General features: G+C 32.2%; 2 protein-coding genes across 2 annotated transcripts in view; both read right to left on the bottom strand.

Moving 5' to 3' along the window:
• The window catches only part of LOC139490845 (arrestin domain-containing protein 2-like), a 78,157-nt gene extending 75,764 nt beyond the window's left edge, over window positions 1–2,393 (bottom strand). The window contains exon 1 of the mRNA XM_071277920.1: window positions 2,153–2,393. The gene's annotated coding sequence lies outside the window, so the exon portion shown is untranslated. The remainder of the gene's footprint in view (window positions 1–2,152) is intronic.
• Window positions 2,394–5,968: 3,575 nt separating this feature from the next.
• LOC139490843 (GTPase IMAP family member 9-like) lies at window positions 5,969–12,271 on the bottom strand. The gene is made up of 4 exons (XM_071277911.1): window positions 12,139–12,271; window positions 11,294–11,460; window positions 8,565–8,690; window positions 5,969–7,573 (listed from the first exon to the last, which is right to left on the bottom strand). Exons 3-4 carry the CDS (start codon window positions 8,632–8,634, stop codon window positions 6,306–6,308), a joined length of 1,338 nt encoding a protein of 445 aa, XP_071134012.1. The 5' UTR covers window positions 8,635–8,690; window positions 11,294–11,460; window positions 12,139–12,271; the 3' UTR covers window positions 5,969–6,305.
• Window positions 12,272–17,349: the final 5,078 nt, after the last annotated feature.

Below are 17,349 nucleotides of genomic sequence, written 5' to 3'. Positions count from 1 at the left end.
TAGCTGTTATTGTCTTATTCCATGTTAGATTTTATTTGGGGATTTTTTTTATTTTGCTTTACTTTTGTTTATTTTTCAGTTGTTATTTTCCAGTTAGTTTTTTTGTTGGATGATCCATTCAGAACACATTAGAACTTTCAATATTTACTGGTAAAAAATGATTCAAAAATGAAATATCCATGTTATGTGCTAATGTGATTCTGGACTTTCATACAACAATTTCCAGTAGCCTACCAGGATATTACTAAAACAATAGTTATATCATGGAAGTATTATATTGACAATATAAGGACATATATATACTTCCATGGTTATATGTATTCGGATTTTTTTTTTAATTATTTATTTATATCATACATTATAAGTTACTGATGCAATTTAAATAAATAGAAAAACAAAATACATGCTAAAGTAATCCCACTTTCAATGCTAGTTAATTTTTCAAAAAAAAATACGGTTAAATACATAAACATCTTATATTTATAATTTTAACATATGCTTATATTTTGTTTATTGTTTTTGATTAGTTTGACTTTACAACATTAACAGAGATTAGAGAAACAGATCAGTTTGCATAAGTTAACAAGACTGTTTTCTGAATATTAATTCTTAGACCATATTGAAAATGTTTGTTCGGTTTTGCATCGGAAGACATATTTTAATAGCAATGCATTATTTTCTATAACGATAGACAATATTTATAATTAGAGAAGTTCCAAAAATATTTTGATTTTGGTTTAGTCGAATGTCCTTAAAATTGATAAATTGTAATAAAGTGCAATCGAGACTAACACAAGTACAAATTTGGATATCCGATCCAGGCAAATTTACTATTAGATCTTGAAATTCTGAGTTGTACTAGAAGTCAATCTGGATAAATCAGAATTCCAACAAAAATGAAAAAGAAAGAGCTCGAGGCCACTGACTTCTTTAAACTGTCACGATACTACATGTATAGTTATGTGCGTTTTGTTTTTGTTTTGCCTTATCACATTCGAAATCCATCTGGAAGAAACTCATTAAAAGTTTTTCACCACACAAATTTGGTAGTTCTGATTTGTTGTTTTCCCCAGTAGAAGGCAGGTCTTCATTGGTAATATTGCTTGATTTTTCTACCTTTCTACATTACTTAGCTATAAGGACTAACAAGAAACGATTCCGAATAATCATTTTGATCTTTTTTAATCGTACGAGTATATGTCAGTGTCCTTCAGTGCAGCATATTTTATATACCAATAGTTTGTCTCTTAAATTAATTTCTCTTTTCACTGAGCAGATGCGTATAATTATATTGTTGGATATATATTAAACTGTTTGAAAAAAATGTTAGCCAAGAAAAATGTTACTTGCGTCAAGAAATATGGCCAATTAAACTACCTTCTTTGTTTGGAAAGTTAATTCATTTTGGCTAAATGGTCGCCGTTTTGGTGTGTCGGGGAGGGGGGACCGTCCAAGTACTAATGAAGTCATCTCGATGGTCGCAATGGAGACGAAAAATGCGATGTATTGAGCAGGGAACATGCCACGTTCTATGAACATTTAATGATTCTTGCCAGAATACTGAAATGCAATCCGGTGTCTTGTGTATGGAAAGTCTTCCGTTTTCTGAAAGTTGAAAAATCCTGGCAATTACTTTTTGAGAGTCCATATATGGCCTGCTACAGAGGAACAATTCTACCACTTTTCAACATGCCCTCATTATATCATGGCATTTCCGTCTGGTGTAATTGTCGATCAAGTTTAAGAGCCTCTCAATAAGATGTATTTCCCTAAGTTGATTTGTTCTCGTCCTGTATACGGATGTAATACGTTCTACTGGCCGTTCAGCAAAATACAAGCCAATCACTCAATCAATCAATCGTTCGACTTTGGACCAATATAGTCCTGTGCATATACTAGCTATCCAAGGTTCGACTAAATTACAAATACTTTCATTTTGATTTTATGGAAATGTAATTTGTAAGTCATAATTACATGCGAAGAAGAAGAAAAACAATTTCAGTTTTGACTGGCCTCTTCATAAAAGATTGACGGACTTGACAAGTTATTTTATATATACATCCTTTTGAAGTTTGATCTATATATATACATTTTCATTATCAGGTTCACATTTGTTTTCTTCATTTGTAAATTAAATAAAATGTTCACTTACCCGAAAACGTGCTTCTTTTGTCTTTGTGGTACAATACGAAATTTGCGCCAAATAATTCGATTGACCAAAATATGTGTCAATACACCTTGATAAGGCAATCATACAGGTGAAAATTTAAATATCAAATTTTCAAACATCCTGTACTATTATTTTCAATTCAAATTCGAAAATATATTTATCCACTATTAGAAAGGACCCCATCGAAAAAAAAGTAGTTCATTTTCTTTCTGCTGCTGCTAAAGATATGAAGAAAAAGAGATAATCGTTAACGTTAAGAAGTAGGGATTATATAATTACTTTAACAGAAGTTAGCTATTGCGAAACTGTAAGCTATTAACACTTAATCATGACCCATTTGGTGAAATGATCCGGGTCAAAACAACTTCGACATATAACACTTAAAGAAATACTTGGATAATTAACGCTTTCATCAACTGAGAAAACATTCGTGTAAGAAAAGCAACTCAACAAGCTTATGAATTGATTCGATGTTTTATTATATAAATTGTCAGGTTAATCAAACAGAATTCCCAAGAATTTGGTTCTGACACGATTTAAATGATACACTTGTAGTGCAAAGGTTTTAATTTCAAACTATGTAAATATACTTGAACCGAGACTTTAACTCGGGTTCCAATTCACTGGAGCAAATTTGATCGGAGACTGTTGTGGAGGTGGTTTTAATTTGTTTTATATAAATAAGAAGATGTAGGCTAGCCACAATGGTATGATTGCCAATGAGATAGGCAACTGTCAAAAATAAAAATAAAATGACATAGAAATTAATGACTATATATATAGGACACCGTTTGGCCTTCGACAATGAGCAAAAACTATACCGTATAGTCGAAATGACAAATGTAAAAACATTCTAACGACCAAATTTTACGTACATATTAATGAACGAAAAACAAATATCTTTACAACACATCAATAAGCTACAACCACTGAATTAAGTGCGCAAGTTCCATATCCGGAAAGTCGCCTCCCAAAATATCAATATAATAATAAAAAAAGAGGCTCCTGACTTGGAACAGGCACATAAACGATGAGGCATATATTTAATGAATGTCTATGGATAAAGTGTCATGTTAGAAAATGATCTACACATAATAAATCACACCCTATAGACGACTATCACTGCCGTGGCATCATATAGCATAGGACCTGTGTTACCGATCATATTGTTTTTGTAATCGTAGACTGCAGAATTTTGTCTGCGTAACGTATTGTATCCGGAGTACAGATAGCAGCTTATAAGGTGTGATTAAAATATCAAGCCGATCATCACACAATTATGACATATGTGCATTATTATCACTTGATCAATCACAGTTATGTATATGTTGTGTACAAAATGTAAGTTTGTACAAATTATAATTTGTACAGGTTTATAAGTTTTTTGACACCTAGTTACCTTCTTGCAACAGGTGATACAAGTTTAACTTATAAAATGAACCAGTGTAATGTTTTAAATTCAAAAAAATATACGTCAACCTAACATTTAGTGCTATTCTCCTTGCCTTCAAACTGGAAATGAGGATACGTGAATGGTTTAAATTCTAATTTTATTTTTTTTCCTTATACCATATTTATATCTATACAAAATCTTTGTGAGGTCTTATAATGTTTTTGTATCAATGCTCAGTATTAGACTGTATCATGAAGTTGTGAAAAATTGATAGAAATATGCGGAGCAAAAGACTGTGTGCTTGCATCATACATTTTTGTTCAGCAGGTCATAAAACACTGACAACTTTTACAAAAATTCGGTACAAATTATAATTTGTACAATATTACAACTTGTACACAACATATATAGGATTTAGTTTTCATCATAAATCTTTTTTATTATTATTATTTTCTGTTCCATATTGTCCAAATATGGTCTAACTGACCATACTTTGATCGATAATGGTTTACTTTTATAAAGTGTGACTTGGATGGAGAGTTTCTCATTGCACTAATACCACATCTTTTTAAGTATATATCAAGGTTCCGCAAAAGCATATTTTATGATTATTGTAAGTACGTAATTTTAATTCCTTGGAAAACTAAAATCGCCAGGTTGGTCAAAGATTTAAATCTGACGATTCGGGAAAGGGATCACGATATGAATAAGACTGGAAGATCGTTAGAAAATGTAGTTCACACGGACATATACGATGTAAGCTATGGAGCAACAGACCATCCACCATAATATATTTGATCGTGAATATAAAAAAAAAAATTATTTACTTTTTACTTTTAGAAGGTGTTGTTTGAATTCAATTCGAAGGTATAAAATATTTTGCCGGTGGGGATGAACAATTAGTACCCATTGGAATACCGACTTTGAAATATCGATCTATCAAAGTCGTCAAGTATGTTATCAATAGTGTCTAACATTTTGAAAATATAATATAATTTTAAAGTCAGCACGGTTCTTAAAGAATCCGATTTCCATGACCTATACCTAGTATAGCTGTCATCACCAAAGAATAAAGAGTCATTAATGAGTGCGTCACAAGAGCGATGAATTTATTTTTAAGCAAGAATTGTGTGCCTATTGAATACACTGTTTGACAAGAAAATGTAGTTTTTCAATTAACATATAAAAGTATTAAAGGTGTGTGGTATGAAACAATTCAAAGTTCTATATCAGTATGTTTTATGATTGTGATTAAATTTGGGAGTGGATCCTACTAATTTTGTCCGAATCCGTAAATATTGGCACCGTTGGTCTAAGCTATATCCATTGCAATGGTTAGAAAGCCACCTTTTACTGTAGAATGAAGGGTTGTACGAATCATAGAAAGACGTTCAGCGGAACGATATAAAACCAAGGAATTGTGGTATGGTTGCTAATACACATTATTGCTATTTGATCGCAAAACCTGTACCTTAGAAAAGAGGGACGAAAAATACAAGAGGGAGAGTCAAACTCATAGATAGAAAATAAACTGACAACGCCATGGCTAAAAATAAAAAGACGACAAACAGACAAATGATAGTACAGAAGACACAACATAGAAAACTAAAGACTAAGCAACACGAACCCCACCAAAAACTAGGGGTGATCCCGGGTGCTCCGGAAGGGTAAGCAGATCCTGCTCCACATGTGGCACCCGTCGTGTTGCTTATGTTATTACAAATCCGGTAAATAGTCTAATTCGGTAGGTCACATTCGTGAAAAGGGCAAGGGTATTGTAGTTACGACATAAGGAACATATCCGATATCATCTGTGAAACGGTTATTCCATAACGGTCAAGAAAGGTTCTAGTCAAATGTTGAGAGAACGTCCGACTCCTCAGAGGAAAACGATTGTTGTATGGTGCCAATAGTTGAAAGTGGTGCAAATTCTCACATCAAGTGTCGCAGATTCCTAAGTGGCTATAAAATTTTTGAGACAACTATCCATTGCTACTTTGCCAGAATTGCACAGAAAATACCCCAGGAAAAAGCTCTTGGTTGCTAACTGGTATACAAGAGGTCTATTCCAGGTAATAATTAAGGAAGTTGAATTGTCATGGTTTAAAAGAGAATTTAAAAAATGATCCAATGTGTTTATAAGATCTTTAATAATATGTTTCCTTACAAAGTAAACCAGTTAACATTTTTTTCTATAACTTGGTGTAATTCATTGCATTGTGAAGAAACAAACTCCGAACAGCTCAACAAAGTTACAAGCTACAATTAATTATGACTTTCATAAATCACCTTATTAGTTATTGCTTCAATTGCTTTTTCGCTGAAAGAAAAGGCATCTTACTATACTTATGTCAATCACGTCAAAAAAAGTGGTAACCGATTCCGATTTAATCATAAAAAAGACAAAAGCTAATAATACATTTTATTTTATATTAAAAAAAAAAAGAATGCCCTACAATAATGCAATGTGCAACCTTGTAGATGTGCACGAGAAACAAGATCAGGTTAGAACTATCTTAAAAAACTTGCAGGTTTTTTTTACAATTATACAGGATTATAAACTACAAATTTCCGAATCTGATTCAATCTGATTGGATTCTTAAGCGCTGGGTACCAGTTCAATCAGTTATGACTTGCAGCTATCCTATTTAAATCTACAATCTATAATTACAATGTAGTATGCATACAATAAGGATAGAATTTACGGAGAATATTCTGGATATAGGAGATAAATAGTTTTTCTTAGAATCCAAGGAAGCTGAGGAATTTCTTTCCACCTTTTAACAAGCCTGAACCTAGTTTCTTGAAACCTCCAATGATATCAGACAAAGCTCCATCGTTTTCATTTTCTACATTGTCCCTTTCTTTTTGTCTAAGTTTGTCCGTTTTCATTCTTGGTTTATACTCATCATCCTTTCGTTTAAGTTCTCTCTCCATTTCGCGATCCTTTACTTCTAACTCTTTTTGTAATCTACGATTCGACTCGTCTAGCTCTCTTTGTAGTTGCTCTCTTTCTCTCGCAGCACTCCTTATTTCCGACGATTTCAGCTGTTGTTGTAATGATTCCATTTGTTTCTCCATCCTTCTTTTGTCTTCCGTATCGTATCGACCCCCTGAGTTTTTTGCGCTATTAAGCTTTTGTTTCAGACCCTTAACCTCCTTCTCAAGTAACCGCTTTTCTTCTTTACCCTTCGCTTCCTGTCTTTTCTTGGAGTTCAACTCTTCCTCGATTCTGCTTTTCTCAAAAATTTCTTTTTCTAATCTTTGCTCATATTTGTACTTTACCTGTCTCTCTATCTGTCCCTTTTCCTTTCTCTTCTCTGCTTCCAGCTTTTCACGCTGCGCACGCATCCTTCTTTGTAACGTTAGCTCTGCTTCTTGATATATTTCACTTGTATAACAGGACCCGCCATTATTAATGACCATTCGATCGACCATGTCATAAAATTCTGCCACTTGTTCTTTTCTAGACTGTCCTGTCTCGTCGTTATTGAAAGCGATATATCGATTTCCACACTGTTGAAGAATTGCTGCCAGTTCCTGTGGTACATGCCTGACGTAATCACAGATGGACTGATTTCTTTTTGAGAGGTCGTCTTTCCTGGTGAACAGAACTATCATGTATCGCAACATTCCCTCACCAAAATGATCAACAAAATGGCTGACTGTGTCTTGCTCTTCTTTCGTGAATCTACCGATACCAACGACTAGCACCATAGCGTGCGGTCCTGGGGATGTCATTCCTATGCATTTAACTATTTCCTTGGTAACCTTTTCGTTCGTCATACCTGTATCAAAAAGTCCGGGTGTATCAACAACTATTACTTTCTTTCCATTTTGAGTAGACTCTCCCCGTTTGCACTTGCTCGTTACGGAGGAAGCAGAAACCATGGATTCGAACTGCTCTTTACCAAGAAGAGAGTTTCCAGTGGCACTTTTTCCAGATCCTGTTCTTCCAATTAGAACTATACGAATTTCATTACTTGCTTCAAAATCTGTATGTTTTGAATCTAAAATGATTCAAATGAAAAATATCTAAAGAAAAATGTAAAACAATCTATGTCTTTGTTAGATTAGACCTAAGTGTGTTTTTTTTTATATACTTAGTAAATCAAAACTCAACAAGCAGAAAGTTTACAGACAACGAACATATCAATGATTTGTCTGGTGATTGACTCTGCAACTCAATGTCCAACAGCAGTGACATCAGCCAGCTCATTAATCGGTTGCATGAAAATTCGACGATGTGGTCATTTTCTGTATATTTTTCAGTTTAGACACTATAAATAACTCAAAACACTCAGGTTGTGGGTTACCTCTATCTATACAACTGTTTGTACACCTGACGTAAATTTAGGTTTTACCTGCAAATCAATCGAAACTCAGCAATGAGTCTTATGTAGTCTAAACCCGCAACTTGTGTACATAATAATGAGGCTTGGATGATTTTGTATAACGAATTATCTATATAACTGCTTGTATACCTAACGTACCTTAGGGTAATACCTACCAATCATACGAAACTCATGAATTGTCATGGAATATCATTGATGCGATAGTTTTTTTTTTCATTCATAGTTCATAAAATTTGAAACACTAAATATTTTCTATTTACGCTCATTCATTTTCAAGCGGAACTGGGGAGTCTTGTGTAAACGGAAACACTGTCCAAATAAGGCAATAGCCTCATTTTGGTGACGTTTTGGTTTTATTGTGTTATTTAGTTGTTACCTCATTGACTTGAACCGACACCACAAATTGTATTTATGTTTTGAACTTTTTTCTTTCATCAAGATAATAAAGAAATGTACAAATTAACTGTAATTGGAAGAACAAAAAAAAAAACTATTATTCCAGGTAATAGCTTATTTGCTTATGAGACGTCACAGAAAAAAACTCTTCTCTGAAAAATCACTATGTTTAATTCAATGGTATGTTAAAATGGAGACATTACAATGTTCACAATGTACCTTATACGTACAGATTAAACTACACTATTACCTTGCAATAAAGATGGAAAACTATCTGACTCGGGGTTACTTTCGTGTGTAAAATTCTCTGAATAACACATTTGACATCTTTTGTAGGAATTTTTGTTTGTGAATGTACATCTCGTACAAGACCAATCTGCAAAAAAAAACCAAAGAAGTCATTCGATGACGAAAAGAAGTCCTTCCGTGTAGAAAATGAGTGCTTGCATGTTGTATCCCTTGTCATAAAAAAAAGTCCTACAATGTCGCAAATCATAGGTGAAATCTTTTATTTGCAAGGCGTACATGTGTTTTATATCTTAGTGATAAATGACAGCAGTATGTAGAATAGTGTACATGGTGCCCTCAGTGTAGGAAGAACATACTTAAAATTGTTGACACTCAATTTCGTAAAATGTAATCCCCTCCTTCACCCGGCTTGCATTTGAATATTGTTAAAAACTAACCATTGAAATTTGTGATGGTATGATTTGGTTATTTCAACAAACATGGCCTAGGCAGTATCTGCTCTCAACAGTTAAAGTACTATTATTATTAAATTTATAGTTAATGAGAGATAACTCTAAATCATATGACATTAGACAGTATTTTATTTACCAATCATGGTTCCTTGTCGGGCAAGATACATAAACATAATACAAAGATTATTATAAAACAAGTTTTTAAAATTTAGATTCAAATAATTGATGACATTTGTCTAACTTATTACAAAATAACCCTTAATTGATATTATACTAAACGTATTGTATATTAAAAATTACAGTTGGAAGTTATAATTGTGGTGTATGCTAAATCTTATATACGAACTTTAAATAAAAATTGGCACATCATTGTGGCCTTCATTATGCTTACTTGTGTTAGTTGTTATTTGCCTTCAGCGGACCACAAAGGAGTTCTTCATATCGCAAAGGAGTTACTGCGTATCGCCCTGTTACATTAACTCTAAAACTGCATACAGTTAAACAGAAGGTGTATTGGTATATACAATATTTCAAATGAGCATCTGAGTTCATCCTCGGTTTTCTTGTAATGTGAGTTCGTGTTTACCTAGCTTGAAATCTATCGATAAACCGTAGTGTTACATCTTATCTTTACCCCGGGCGGCTTAGAACTGTCAATATGATTTCGACAATTTCTATCATTTCTAAAGATCACGACAGTATTACAACTTTTATAAAGCTAAGATTTATGAAACAAATTACACAGGAAAATTAAAATCAATTTCTTAAATGAAGGTAATCAAGATAAAAAAAAAGTAAAGTATCATATTATTAAACGGTATGTCAATGCAATTTAAAAAGTGAAGGGTCAAACAATTAACCAGTATGTCAATGCAATTTAAAAAATGAAGGGTCAAACAATTAAACGGTTTGTCAATGCAATTTAAAAAGTGAAGGGTCAAACAATTAACCGGTTTGTCAATGCAATTTAAAAAGTGAAGGGTCAAACAATTAACCGGTATGTCAATGCAATTTAAAAAATGAAGGGTCAAACAATTAAACGGTTTGTCAATGCAATTTAAAAAGTGAAGGGTCAAACAATTAACCGGTATGTCAAAGCAATTTAAAAAGTGAAGGGTCAAACAATTAACCGGTATGTCAATGCAATTTAAAAAGTGAAGGGTCAAACAATTAACCGGTATGTCAAAGCAATTTAAAAAGTGAAGGGTCAAACAATTAAACGGTTTGTCAATGCAATTTAAAAAGTGAAGGGTCAAACAATTAACCGGTTTGTCAATGCAATTTAAAAAGTGAAGGGTCAAACAATTAACCGGTATGTCAATGCAATTTAAAAAATGAAGGGTCAAACAATTAAACGGTTTGTCAATGCAATAAAAAAAGTGAAGGGTCAAACAATTAACCGGTTTGTCAATGCAATTTAAAAAGTGAAGGGTCAAACAATTAACCGGTATGTCAATGCAATTTAAAAAATGAAGGGTCAAACAATTAACCGGTATGTCAATGCAATTTAAAAAATGAAGGGTCAAACAATTAAACGGTTTGTCAATGCAATTTAAAAAGTGAAGGGTCAAACAATTAACCGGTATGTCAAAGCAATTTAAAAAGTGAAGGGTCAAACAATTAACCGGTATGTCAATGCAATTTAAAAAGTGAAGGGTCAAACAATTAACCGGTATGTCAATGCAATTTAAAAAATGAAGGGTCAAACAATTAAACGGTTTGTCAATGCAATTTAAAAAGTGAAGGGTCAAACAATTAACCGGTTTGTCAATGCAATTTAAAAAGTGAAGGGTCAAACAATTAACCGGTATGTCAATGCAATTTAAAAAATGAAGGGTCAAACAATTAAACGGTTTGTCAATGCAATTTAAAAAGTGAAGGGTCAAACAATTAACCGGTATGTCAATGCAATTTCGGACTAAAGTAATAGCATGAACAAGGAATATAACTCGTAATGTAGAAAAAGATAAATAAAGATTCTACTAAATCTTCCTGATGGTTACGATATAAATACAAAAAAAGTAAAATCACAAAAATACTGAACTCCGAAGAAAATTTAAACGAAAAGTCCCTTAACAAATGGCAAAAGCAAAAGCTGAAACACATCAAACGAATGAATAACAACTGTCATATTCCTGCCTTTTTGACAGGCATTTTCTTATGTAGACTGAAATGATGGATTGAACATGATTTTTATAGCATCAAATTCCATTATATAGATATTGAAATATTAAAATTTAAACATTAAACTTTAAAATGCAAATTGAAGGCAAACTACCTTTTTATATGTATAGCTGCTCATTAGTTTCGATCTGTACCTGCAACTATTTTCCAATTTTTCAGGTTCTTCAATCTTGACATTTTCACAAACTTGGCAACAGAACGAATCACTCTCATTTATAAATGTACAACGCTTGCACGTCCACTTGGACATTATGTTGATTCCTGAAATAAAAAAAATAGTTCAATAGCAGTGAATAGTGAGATTGTCATTTAAACTGAATTTTACTGTGCGTATTGCTTTGTGTTTGTTTATCCCACATTTGCTAAATGTATAAGTGGATGTCTGAGATCTCAAACATTTTTGTTAACCTCGCCACATATGTATGCGACTGTCCATAGCCTTTGTTTTTCACGAATGCGTGTTTTTTTAAATTTTGGTACATTTATATGCTTCTTAGTTAAGTGTGGCGTCTATTTTGCTGCACAAGTATATATAATTGTTTAAAGACCAACTAAAGCCCGCGTCCTTGTGCGGGATTTTTATGCTGCATTAAAGACCCATTGGTAAACTTTGGTGGTTTTCTGCTTTTTGGGCTCTTTTACACATCCCCCGTTTCCAATCAAGATTAAGATATCAAAGGATCAATTAATCACAATGATCAGTAAGGACAACCAACGATACATTCAGAAAGTTCGAAAGAACAAGAATACTGATAGTTGTTTCCTTAATTGTATAAAATCGATAGTTCGAAAAAGAAGCCATGTTGATAAATATTCATTATTTGTTAGTGTTTATAAGTCTCGGATTTTACAGCTTTCTTTCTATGTTTATTACCAAGAAATATTAAACAATTATGTAAGTGATTTTTTTCGTAGAAAAAAATAAAAACAAATACTCACTTATGGTGTACAAACTTTAAAACCGAAATTACTTTTACATTATGTCAGTACTTTAAATAGTATAGTATCGTGATATTGACTTTATCCAGAAGTTTATTACTAGACTTGTTATGTACTTCTGCTATATCGAGGCTGTATCATATAAAGAATAATAGGACTATAAATCATACCCGAAATATGAATAGATTTAAATCGAAACAGTCAACATATACAATGAAAAGGATTATTATTTTTAGAAAACCGAGTAAGATTACAATTGGTTAGAATATCAGGAAAGATGATATTATAACAATTAATGCATATAAGTAGAGATATTACACGCAACAACTAATATGAAGAAAGAGGGTGAAATAAAGAGACAAAGAACATTTATATGGATAAATCCGATCATTTTACATGCAACACGTTCGTTATCTCCCTTTGTAACACGTTGTGAAATTAAACATAAAATAACAACAATATCGAACTCCGATGAAAAATCAAAACGGAAAGTCCGTAATCAAATGGTGAAATCAAAAGCTCAAACAAATCAAACGAATGGATAACAAATGTCAAAATCCGGACTTGGTACAGGCATTTTCTTATGTAGAAAATGGTAGATTGAACCTGGTTTTATAGTTAGCTAAATCTCTCAATTGTATGACAGTCGCATACAATTCTATTATATGGTTGATGGGTGATCAAAACAAACAGACATAAAAGGTCAAAAACTTAGGTGCAGCTTTCAACATTGTGGTATAATCTTAATCACTATAAAAACAAATAAAATATAACTGAAGATAGATAGAAAAAACATTGCCAGTGAGACAAATGTGATCAAGTGGCCTTACGTTTCGCTGTGTAGATATGGCAACAGTGGTATTCCGATCTTCAAATCATGTTAATCGATCTATAGACAAAGAAATAAAAGTTACAAACCAAATCTGAAGGAATGATGAACTCCAATAGCAGATAAAGGGTTCGTCAATTAGATAAGCCTAACGTGATAAATATACATTGTATGAATAAACATGAAGTGTGGCAGTAGAGACAAATAAAAATGATGGCATTGAATATACAAATTGACGAAGATAAGAAACATCTTTCAACAGTCGAAGCTATTGAAAAAATAGTGGTGGAGTTTGAGAAGTTTCCACACACGAGAACGAAACCTTACCAGGTTTAGTGGCCAGTAAGAGAACGTACGCCACAATCAGCAAATTATAACTGTAGAAAATTATTTAAATATTTCTAAATAATTTGTAGGGACCAGCTAGGAAAGAAAGTTGTAAGTCAACATTTTCCTTCAACAAATTAAAATTCAGATTTAAGTAGCAATGTTTGGTACTTAAGTAGAAGTCTTTGGAGAAAGATCAGAATTACCGCTAGTTTAATTATGTTTTATAATAGTAGTAGGGTATCCAAGTGATGATACACCCTTTTCATCACATGCCATTTGAATTATTATCAACAGTAAAAGAAAAAATTAACAAAAGTACCGACCTCCGAGGAAAGTTCAAAACCGAAAGTCCGTAATAAAATGGAAAATTCAAAAGCTCAAACACATCAAACTAATGGATAACAACTGTCATATTTTTGACTTGGTGCCAGTATTGTCTAATGTGGAAAATGGTGGATGAAACCTGGTTTACTAACAGGCTTCTCTCACTTGTATGAGAGTCGCATAAAACATATGCTGGATTTTATTTGGCAAACATATAAAGTCTTTACGCAGCTCCAATATAAAAACGAATAATCAACATCATAAGGCCGTGTAAACATTTAGCTTATCTCGGTGTGGTGAAGTGTACTGAACACTGAAACTAAACTGTAGTACGTTCCCATCGATAAAAATCAATGTTTATACATAGTTTAAATTCGGGTTTGACAACATGTGGTCGATAGTCAACGTAGGCATTGTGTGTGTTCAGTGTTAAGTTTACTAGATATTAAGAACATGGATTACGATTATGAATAGTTAAGAAAGTTACATTTATTGAATGGAAATTATTGTTGAAACATCATGAATTAATTTATTTACCTATTTGTTTCATTTAAAAAAATAATTAAAAATCAATCAAAAACATGATTTAACACACTTTGTAAACCATTTGATTTTCAGTGGGAAGAGGACAAATTCTACTAATGGAATATTTATTTAACACAACTGCAGCATCTCAGAGGACAAAGGAACATATTTTATATGAATTGGTATTTCAGATACTCCTGTTTCATCTTCATGATATAATCCTCGAAAATAGAAGAACACCTTATTGAACGTTCAGATAAAACATAAAGTCGAATAAAAAAACGGGATGAAACTCAAAAGTCCAAATATTTAAAAAAAACAAAGTCTTAAATTTTTGATATTTCAAATTTCTATACACAAAATGTCTAAAACATACATAAGAAAAGGATTAAAAAGTTAATTTCAAATCGCAAAACCCTTAATCACAAGGATTGTTTATAAAACAACATATCATTTTTGGTGTTTTCGGATGTCAATTTGTGTTCTATTTTGGAGCTGGCGCTACTTTGTCGAGCTAAGGTGTTGTATTATAACATAAAATGTTTTTTAAACATTTTTTACAGTTAAATCTAGCAAAGACTCGGAGAGACATAGCTTTAATAGTACAGTATAGTAAAAACATATAATGGCCCATGCATACTTTTCCTATTTAGTACAAATTAAGAAAAATATAAAAGTAAAAGGGTATATTCATTGAAAATAACCACCTGCATTAAGAAGACCAATAGACATAAGCCTGAAAGGTGGATTCGCATCACCTTAGCCACGTCTAGAGCCGTTATCAAAATACAACATAAAAGAACAACAACAAAGAGAGGGAAAACTGCAAAGAAAATACAGAGAAACACAACATCAGCATTTAGAATCAATAACTCAGGACCTCCCTGTATTTTTTTTTGTGAAGTTGACATTGAAAAGGAGTAGGGACAGAATGGTCAAAATAACAGTACACATAGAAAGCTATTTACAGTAAGATGCAAGGTGTTCAGAAAGAAACACACATTTCACATTTAATAAGTTACCATTATCAAATTAGGTGTAATACCATCAAATCATAGTACGTCACATTCGATTGCAAACGAAAAAAGGTAGAAAAATAATATTCCCTTGAATTTGTCAGTTGTAGGAAATTCATCCTACATTTCATTGCACTAAAAATATATGTGCCTAGACAAATGTCTTGGGCCTTTTCAAAGCACCATTATGTTTTTATTTATTTTTTTTATAGACTATTTTGGAAACTTTGGTTGGTTAATTCCAGTAATAGTTATTTTGTTATATGCAATGAAACATTACGTGAAGATTTTGCAATAGTATTTGACAGGATTACACTTTCCTCATGCCAAGTATTTCGTTATTTGAAACAAATATAATTGATTTTTTTTCTGAGACAAGTGATTGTGACCATCCACAAGAATTTGCAGTAGTCTAATTTTAAAATACTTCGATACTTTAATTTTTGTTATCGTAGACTGTTTAATTTTGTCTTTCGTTAACGTTCCGATATAGCAATAACATTATAATGTATTTTGCAGTTTTTATCTGCGTAACTTATTTTAACAGGTTATAAGGTGTGATTATATAAAGTCTATGATTGCACCGTTATGGTGTATGTGCATCATTATCACTGGACCAATCACAGCTAATTGTGATTTAATTTTCATCATTATCTTTTTTAGTATTATTTTTTTTTATAAATGTTCTTTCCTTAACTATGTTAAATCTTTTCCAATTACGGTCTAACTGATTATATCATGGTCCCGCAAAAGCATATTCTATGATTTATTGTAAGTACATAAAATTTAGTTCCCTGGTGATACCTGGAAAAATGAAATCGGAAAGTTGGTCAAAGATGTCTAGCTGTAAAGTTGGCTTGTGGGAATGGACAATTAGTAGTACCCATTCGAATACCGACTTTAAATATCAATCCAACAAACTCGGGAAGTATGTTATCAATAGCGTTCAGCATTTTCAAAATATCATTTGTAACTCGAAGAAGTTCTTTAAGCATATTTACGGACTACTATCAATTAAACGCTTTCAAGACCTTGACCTTGTTGATAAATATTCCGTATCAACTTCACAAATAATACACGATGGTCTTGATGTATAGATTCTGCGCACTGATCATGGTGATGTTGTTTATCATCTTAACAACGTGTTTTATTGTCCTTTCATTTGTCTTTGTTCTATTATTAATATTACTTTTACTGTTGGATTGTTTTATGTGATATCCATTTAACATTTTGACGTGGCTCGGTACTTATACATCCCGTCAATGTGTTTGTATTGTCTTTAATTTTTTGCTGGTGTGTTTTGTATATGCGACTTTTAGTATTTCTTTGGTTCTTATAACGTGACTCTGTACTTTAAAAGATCCCGTCAGTATGATATTGTTCTATTTTATGTCATTATGATATATTTCTATGATGAGTTACAAAATACGTTGAACCAAAAACGTCAAAATAGTGGAATTAACTATTTGTAGATTCTTATAAAATTCTATATAACTTTTGGACTGTTTTAAATCTCGGTCTATTTCTGAAATTAATTCTTACATAATTTTGATTTTTTAACCCTGTATGCTAACATTGCCTATGTGAAATTTTAAATTGTTTGTATATATGTTAAAGTGAATTTGTATAATCAGGGATTATGTAGAATCCCTAAAATTTTCAGGGATTATGTATAATCACTGGTTAGTTTAGGGATTATATATAATCACTAAAACTTTCAGGGATTATGTATAATCACTAGAAAAAACGTCAGGGATTATACAGAATAACTGAAATGATACTAGAGTATTAATGAATGGGTATTTCTATAATGGCCCTGTTATATGTCCAAGGTCTGTAATAATGGTCGAGGAAGTCTGTAATGGCCCGAGGCAATGCCGCCTCAGACCTGTGCAATATTTTACAGAATGGACTGTTATCGGCTTTTATCCGTTTATGTAGTAAGACTATACAAATCCTTGCTGGAACCACTAGTGTAATTGGTTTGAGATATCATCTTTGAAGCTTTTAATTATTGATAATCCCTGAAATCATATTAGGGAATGTGTAGAATAATGATTAAAATTATCAGTGATTATATAAAATCACTGGTCTTTTTCAGGGAATCTATATAATCACTAATGTTTTTAGTGATTCTACATAATCCCTAAAAAATTAGGGATTCTACATAATCCCTGATTATACAAA

The sequence above is a fragment of the Mytilus edulis genome, chromosome 10, assembly GCF_963676685.1.
Source record: "Mytilus edulis chromosome 10, xbMytEdul2.2, whole genome shotgun sequence".
Classification (NCBI taxonomy): domain Eukaryota; kingdom Metazoa; phylum Mollusca; class Bivalvia; order Mytilida; family Mytilidae; genus Mytilus; species Mytilus edulis.
Note: the sequence above shows the minus strand (reverse complement) of the source record. Positions and strands in the feature narration are given on the sequence as shown.

Coding starts and splice junctions, on each gene's coding strand:
- LOC139490843 (XM_071277911.1), bottom strand. CDS start 8,634: ATGTGTTATTCAGAGAATTTTACACACGAAAGTAACCCCGAGTCAGAT. Junction 7,574..8,564: donor TTTTCCATCTTTATTGCAAG/GTAATAGTGTAG, acceptor GAATCATTTTAG/ATTCAAAACATACAGATTTT.